Source organism: Halyomorpha halys, unplaced genomic scaffold (genome assembly GCF_000696795.3).
Source record: "Halyomorpha halys isolate HHAL.00 unplaced genomic scaffold, Hhal_1.1 Scaffold2182.1, whole genome shotgun sequence".
Classification (NCBI taxonomy): domain Eukaryota; kingdom Metazoa; phylum Arthropoda; class Insecta; order Hemiptera; family Pentatomidae; genus Halyomorpha; species Halyomorpha halys.
Genome location: NW_027105901.1, coordinates 24,985 through 33,038, shown reverse-complemented (window position 1 = coordinate 33,038; position 8,054 = coordinate 24,985). Strand labels below are relative to the sequence as shown.

The 8,054-nt window shown below is 31.3% G+C and overlaps 1 protein-coding gene across 2 annotated transcripts in view; it reads right to left on the bottom strand.

The window, feature by feature from the left end:
- Window positions 1–3,662: 3,662 nt before the first annotated feature.
- Ipk2 (Inositol phosphate kinase 2) overlaps window positions 3,663–8,054 on the bottom strand; it is a 22,382-nt gene continuing 17,990 nt past the window's right edge. Inside the window, exons 1-4 of one of the 2 annotated variants that reach the window (XM_014436943.3) lie at window positions 7,754–8,038; window positions 7,051–7,175; window positions 6,841–6,976; window positions 3,663–4,431 (exon numbers count right to left, since the gene is read on the bottom strand). In XM_014436943.3, coding sequence (XP_014292429.1) covers window positions 4,103–4,431; window positions 6,841–6,976; window positions 7,051–7,175; window positions 7,754–7,931 — 768 coding nt within the window. In that variant the 5' untranslated portion in view covers window positions 7,932–8,038 and the 3' untranslated portion in view covers window positions 3,663–4,102. Of the gene's footprint in view, window positions 4,432–6,840; window positions 6,977–7,050; window positions 7,176–7,753; window positions 8,039–8,054 lie in introns of those variants that run through there. The other variant, XM_014436942.3, reaches the window with a different exon arrangement.

Below are 8,054 nucleotides of genomic sequence, written 5' to 3'. Positions count from 1 at the left end.
AAAAAAAAAAATTAATTAACAAAAGAATAAAAAAGGAAAAAAAAAAAATTGGTGATCCTAGGGAGTAGTGGCATGTGCATACCCCAGCACACTACCCCACTGCTCCCGCAACCCGGGAATAAAAAAAAAAAAAAAAGATTGGGCGTTGATCAGAGACATCGGAATGTGAAAGCTCTACAACAGTCGCTATGTAAAAATGCCTTCAAGGAATGGGCCAATTGCAGGTGGCAGGGTATTGAAGTATGCTATTTCAAAGAGACCCTAAGAGCGGATAAGTTTATCTATGATAAACAAATACGTGCTCTGAATGCTTTAATGCCTTGATACTGAATATAAATTATAGACCCCTTCGTTGAGTCCCAGGTGTCAGCGGAGAGGATAGAGAAGTTGGGTCCCTCTGTCACAAATGCAACAGAGAGCTTGAAACACCAGCACATGTGCAGGGGAAATGCCCCAACAACTCCCTCCTCAGAACACGCCAACATCACAGAGTAAAGCATGAGTTAATGAAGCTCCAAAAAGAAAGAGATTTTGCCTGCTTCGACGAGGTCTACTGTGTCGATACAGATGGATCCACACATATATACAGATATTGTTGCTTTCCCTAAGAAGGGGAACTCATCAATCATACTGGATCCCACAGTGAGATATGAAAATAATGACCTTGACCAGGCAAATAAAGTAGAAAGGGAAAAGAAGAAAATCTAGGGATGCATTTATCATAGAAGAATCCAGACTTATGGATTATAAAATTTACAGTTTACAAAAAAAATTTAAAAGTAGTTTTAAAAATGCTTATAAAGATTAAAATATAGATGTCCAAAAATGTAACAGAGGTAAAAGGAAAATTGATGTAGATAAAGATTGTAAATGATGACATAATGGTGAGTTATTATGCAGTATCCTTATTTACAAATATTCCTTTGAAAGTGTTATATAATATTATAGAAACAAAATGGGAAGAAATTAAACACGATACTATAATAAAGAGCGAACAAATATTTTTGGAAGGAATAAAGCTATGTTGTGAAAATGAAATATTTAAATATGGTGGGATCTTCTGCCAAAATGTTGGCCTTCCGATGGCTGGACATTCAAGTGTATGCTTTTTTGGTTTAGTAATGAATGACTTAATAAAAAAAGCATTTAAAAAATCAGGTATAAAATTAAAAATTTTGTTTAAATATGTTGATGACATTTTCTGCATTATTAAAGAGACAGATAAAAATAAGATGCTTAAATATTTAAATGGTTACCATGAAAGATTAAAATTTACAATGGAAATAGAAAAAGAGGGCAATTTAAGATTCCTGGACATGTTGATAATGAGGCAAGAAGATAATTAACAGAATGGACAAAAAAAAGAAACATCCACTAATATAATTTTAAATTATTTATCCTGCCATCCTATTCACATGAAATAAAACGTTATTAATAACTTTTTTAATAAGACAATAAAGATAACAGAATTAATGAAATTAGATTGGTGAAAATAAAGGAAACGTTATTTAATATGTTTCAGGAAAACTTTTATCCTAAAGGGTTAATAAAGAAAATATGGGAATGAAATATCAAAAAATCCAAAATAAAAGAAATGGACAAAAATAAAAATAAAAATGCGATGAAACAAAATAAAAAATACTATATATAAGAAGATGGTCAGGGTTGCTGTTCAACTTATTCATTTGGACAGCCCTGATGAAGCCCTGCAAAGTGGGGCGAAACGTTGGAAAATAAATAGTTATAAACTATTTTTGTTTCACTTTTGACCGCAACCCTGACCATCTTCTTATACATCAATTTTTACGGTCAACTATATATACATATATATAAAAAATACTATAGTTGTAATTATATAAAAGGTTTGTCAGGAGGGATAAAAAGGTTTTTTAAGGATTATGATATGGAAGAAATTTCATTATGTTTCAAACCAAACAATAAATTAAAAAATTATTATAGTAGAACCCAGGACCCAATAGATAGTAAATATCAATCTGGATTAGTATATAAAATTCCATGCATTAATTGTCCAGCCATATATATTGGTGAAAGTAAACAATATATGAAAGACAGGATGTATCAACATGGGAATACAATAAAAAATATGAAAAAGGACCCAAAGAAAACAGCATTGGTACAACATGTTGTTCAATATAAGCATGATTTTTATTTTGAAAATGTCAAGATCATTCATAAAGAAAATAATTTTAGAAGAAAAATATTAGAATCAATTTACATCTCAGAAAATATAAATTATACGGTAAATTTCAAATTAGATAGGTTACAAAAATATAGTTTTTTTAATATGTACTAATAACTCACATATTAAAAACATTATCTTGTATGACCTATTCCTTTGTTTAAACAATTACATTTCTACTAGACTAAACTTATTATATAAGTTCTGACAATTATTTAAACAAACACTCCTTTAAATTAAAACTAGTTATTAATTAGAGACATCTTAAAAACATACAAGACGTTGACAACAAAATTGAGTATTTCAGTTACTATGGCCAAAACAAAACTTATTGACTTTTATCATTTTGACCCCACCCCCAACCATCTTCTCCTCGTACAGTCATACACGGTCAACTATCTCTCATAATTATTGACTTTTAATTCAACAATATATCACTAATTTGTACTTCATTAATTCTTTGGACATGATTCTCGTCTTCGAATTCATAGCCTAGTGATGATAAGCTATGGCTGATGATATTCACTTGATGTTATTTGTTCATTCACTGTACAAATATATGGTGACATGAAGAAAGGCCGAGTTAGATACTGAGGGCCGAAACAAAAAGGGGGTAGCCAAAAGAAAATATGGGTAGATTAGGTTCATTTTATAATTTTGAAATGGGTTAATTTGAGATAGCAAAATTGATTAGTCCATTGCTATCCTTTTATGTATGTAGCATATAGATTATATGCTTGAAAACATAATGAACAAGCTTGAACCTACAACTTTAAAAACTTTAATGTCTTACCATGAAAAACCTTAAAACTAATAAATAAAACCTCTTTTTCAAACTGAATGATTCCTGGAAGTTTTATCTTTACTTTCTTTGTTTAAATTAGTTAAATAGTATTATGTTTATATTTTACTTTCATTTTGTTTATGGTGATTGGATTCAATGTGAGTTGTGGCTGTTTTTCAAGAATAGATAAATTTGGAAAATCTTTTGTCAAAAATAGAATTGTCTAAAGGGCAGACAAAAAAAGAGTGATAATTAATTTTTCTTTGAATGAATACAAGACACATGACCGTTGCTCAGGAGATCAGTCATAATGCTTATGACTCAGCTTGGTTTGTGGAACCCTTTGTTCCATATAATGTTCAGACACAGAAAGCAGTGCAGTAAAGGGTTCCATTGGTAGTTCAATTCCATGAATCAAGCTGTGTTGTAATGCCCACCTTCCTGCCCAGTCCTGTTCCTTTTTTGTACACCATTCAGATGATATTTCTTCAAATGGTGCAACAACTTGATACTGAGTCTTGGCCTATTGTACTAGCTACCACCAGCAAGAAAATCCAAGATTCTTTCCAGTTTCTCACTCATAATGTGGATCTGGTTTTACTGGCTACACCATCATCGAAGCAGTGGTTTTCTTCTATGTCTTAAACTGTGAAATAACTCTGTCATTATCTTTGCGTGTTGTATTTTTTTTTTTTTTTTTGGTAAATAATTTTCCATAATTCACACAATGTTAATAAATAAATTATTTGCCTAGCAGATCTTTAATATTTAATAATTAGATAACACATACCCTTTTTGATACCCTCTAAAATATTATACCTTAAAAGTAGAAAAAAATACTTAATAAATATTAAATAACACAAAATGACAGTTATTTAAAAGTATTTATTAGAAAGTAACAGATTTTTCAAATTGTAGTAAAGTAAGAAAGACATATTAAATTTTATTATTTTTTTTTTAACTAGAGAAGGTTTTATTTTCAAATATTTTTTTTTTGTAACAAATATTATCCTTTCAAAATTCAACATTAAAATATAGATATTAGTTTTATACAATATCAATTCTGTAAAATGAAAAATATACGTAGTTCTCTTGAATATAAAAATAGATTACTTGAATCACATAATACTTTTTAAAATGGCAATTAAATTTGAAAGACCAGAAATATAATTATCATCTTTTAGGCAGTCAGCAGGAACAACGTGAGCGAAATCTATCATACGTATCTTAACCCAAGAATCATCAGCTGCTAGTTCTTCTTCTTTTAAAGCTCCCAACAACATATTGTTCAATTTTTCAGCATCATAAACAAGTAAAATGGAACTAGAATAGATATGAATAACATTCTGTGAATTCCACCAACCCAGAAGATCGGTCATCTGTTTCATTATATGTTTTAAAATAACTGATGAAAATCCACAAGAATAGTTAAAAAACTGCTTGAATGCTGAAAAAAAATATTAGTTAAATAATAAATATTTAATCCTGATAAATCAGGAAACAAAATTAAATTTTAAAAACTTGGTCTCTTTATACCAGTGGTTCCCAACCAATGGCAAGAATACCCACAAAAGGACTGTGGGAGGGTACAGAAACACACTTTTTCGGAGAAATAATTGTTAGAACTGTTTTAAAGTTTACCTTTTCTGATGTGGGTAGTTAACCTTTTTAATAGGTAAATGAACTATACAAGTGCTTCAGAAACACTTTTCAGCAACATAATTTTTTGAAAGGACCCCTTTTGCCACAGGTCGGGAGAGAGGTGGTCTATGCACAGTTCAATTTCTGGATTAGTGGCTTCTACAAGTTGGGGAACACTGTTATATTCATAGACAATTCCTCAATTAATTCACAACATGATCAAAAATTGTATTAATTCTATTGCACTTTCTATACACAGAAATGCATATAAAACATTTAAAAATAAAAATGGATCAAGGCAAAACCTTTTTATCACAAAAGTCACAAGTTTTTTTTTTAATTTAACTTTACAATATCATTTGTCCTCCAAACTTAGATTTTCCAGGTTGGCTAGCAAAGTAGCTTGGAGAAATTCTCTGATGAAGCAAAATATTCTCAAACTAATATTTTTTATCTAATTAGACATGCAACAAATACTAATGATTACACATTATTCACTACCGAAATGTTTATAATTATTAAAAGAACTTATCAAAAGTTGATATTGTTAAACTTTGAATTAGGAGTAGGACGATTATGAAGTTATTTATTGGACACTCATATTAAAAAATATATAGATATTTTTATGCTCTACAACTTTTATTCTTGGGATTTTCTAATTTTAGAACAGCCGTTTCCATGGTACCAGGATCAATGGGAATGTAACATGTAATACAAAGCCTCTTTATCCCAACTCCCCTTTCACCTTCTCGTAGTGGACCCAGGTAAGCTAAATAACTCTGATTGGGGTTGCACTGAATAATAGAATAAATGCTTCAGTAGGGTGTGCCACTTAAAAGTTACAGGCTAGAAATTGAAAAATTCAAAACGTTTGGGGTTCCTACAACCCCCAACTCCAGCCTGAGTTAAAACTTGGAACCTGGAGGTTGCAGTGAATTATGGAATAAATGTTTCAGTAGGGGTGCACCATTACTACTGGAGTAGTGAAAGACATTGTTTAAATAAAGTCATGTAGTAAATTTTAAATTATGTATATACATGAAACTTCAAAAAGAAATAGATGTAATTGACAAAATGAGGTATATTAGTACATGAATATGAGGTAAACCTGAAACATGGTACATAAAATATAGAATATAGAGATATTCTAAATGGAAGTTTTTTCACCTCACCATATTAACCGTTATCAGCCGCTTTTTTTATATACGCAATCCTTACCAGGTTGTAGGTGGTTCCAATAAATATGCAAAAACAAAATTTACTATTGCAAGAATAACATTTTTTTTAGAAATTATTTATTTTACACATGTATGAGATTCAAATAATTATTTATTTAGAACAGGCAGAACTGGAGTTGTCATTTGCTCTGTTACGGATACTTAACTAATAAGCAGTCCTACGAATACCCGCTCAGCGCCTTGGAAAACAGTTTAACTATTTAATAGTTACAGTAATGTCACATTGGGTTATGCGTCATCGTTAATAGTACAAGTAAAGTCAGTGAAGTAACTACTACTTTAACAATTACATGTATATCCTTGACAGTGAACTATCATGCACTTTCAGTTATTGTGGCAAAAGTGTTAGCCACTACCATAGTATAACTACTTGATAATTATAGTCATGACAGCATTAACTATGAAGGCAGTTTTACTGTTAAAAGCACAAGTAATGCACAAGTGGACTAACTGGCAAGTTGCATAAACTGGCATGTTTAACTGTCATATGTATATGCCTTGACAGTGAACTGTCACAACATATCAGCCTTACGAAATGTAGTTAGGATAGGCGGAAAAACATTGTTCTTATATATTTGCCAATAAACTTATAATTGTATCAACCACAGGCCCCAAAAACAAATCCACCTGGGATCTCAAAAACAAAGTTGCCCAAGAACTTGAAAACTGGGAGTTTCGCTTTGTCACCTCACATGTGACATACGACCACAGCAACAAAGTACTGTTATCATGTGAGAGGTGACATACAAACGATAAGGGTTAACAAATTGACATCTGTTTGGCTACCTCCCTGTTGATATATCTGCATTTTACAGGATTGTAATATTTCCTTTGACTATGTATTTCATAAATGGTAAGTGAAAGTAAAAAGCACTTAAGCAGTTTGAAGAGCACATACATTAAGAGCAGCAGACAAACCTTACTCCTTACTATTTTCTGTACCATTAACTACCTCACAAATAACATAAAAATATCACCTTCAATAGTTGATTCTCTACCCAATCTCTTTCCCTCTTCTTTACCAAATTTAATTACCAGTCCTAAAGAAATATCAAAGACACGGTATCCTGGAATACAAAACCCAAATTCTCTTTTGGAAATAGCATACTTGGCCTGAAAAAATATTTATTATTATAAACTTTTCTCAATGTTATAAAACAAAATATATATTTAAACTCATGAGTTACATCTTCTGATTTACGTTTTTCCACAGATGCATTTGGTTCCCAAGTCAACTTTCCTATTTTAACATCCATCACACAAGGTTTCAAACATAGGCTAGTTATGTCTTGCAACTTCAGAAACCTAATGTCTGAAACAAAGTTATTTTTTATCAATTATATACAATATTGTTTGTATAATTATCAGCAGGTATAACTACAGTAGAACCACAGGTTTCGGGAGCCTATTATGGTCTATAACCAAAAACACACTCAAAAGTTAATTAGAGGTGCCATGATGGATTGCTTTGAACTATTTGGTTGTATCACATTGGGATACATATCATACTGAGATTGGCCATGCCAAAAATGCTAAACATTGTAGTTTTTTGAAAACTCACTAGACAATCAGCAGCCAATTAGCTCTTCTAAGTCTCTAAACAATTTTAAAACCTGCAAACTATTTAAAACCAATATATGTATAGGTAAGGACAGTTGTAAAGCCACCTCAATTCGACATGGTCTCCTTGTGGGAAAGCTTAACTAAAAAAAATAAATAAACGCTGGCTTGGATAAAACATTTATTCGTAAATTAAATTAGATCAAATACATAAATTAAATTAAAAACAAAGAGAAACCTTCTAAATAATATAGGACCCAATTAACAAAAATAATAACAAAAAAAACTTCTTTTGACGAAAATTACAATAAGAAAAAAATTGCTAATTACAAATTTTTGTAAATGATGAAGTGATGAACTCCGATGGGTCGGGGTCCTGCAGTTCGTACTGAAAAGGTCGGAGACGACGTTCTGTTCTTAAACATAGGTGGGCCCACACAGCGAACAGCTCCGATGATCTTATCCAGAAAGGTCTGGCGAATAGTACAGCGACTGGGCGACTGTACATAGGCTACTCGACTGGGCGACTGACCTTAGGCTACTGAACCTATAGTATTGTGGCAAATAATCCTACTAGCCGGTATTTCACTATACAAACATTACAAGTATAATTCGTTTTCTTTTAAACCAA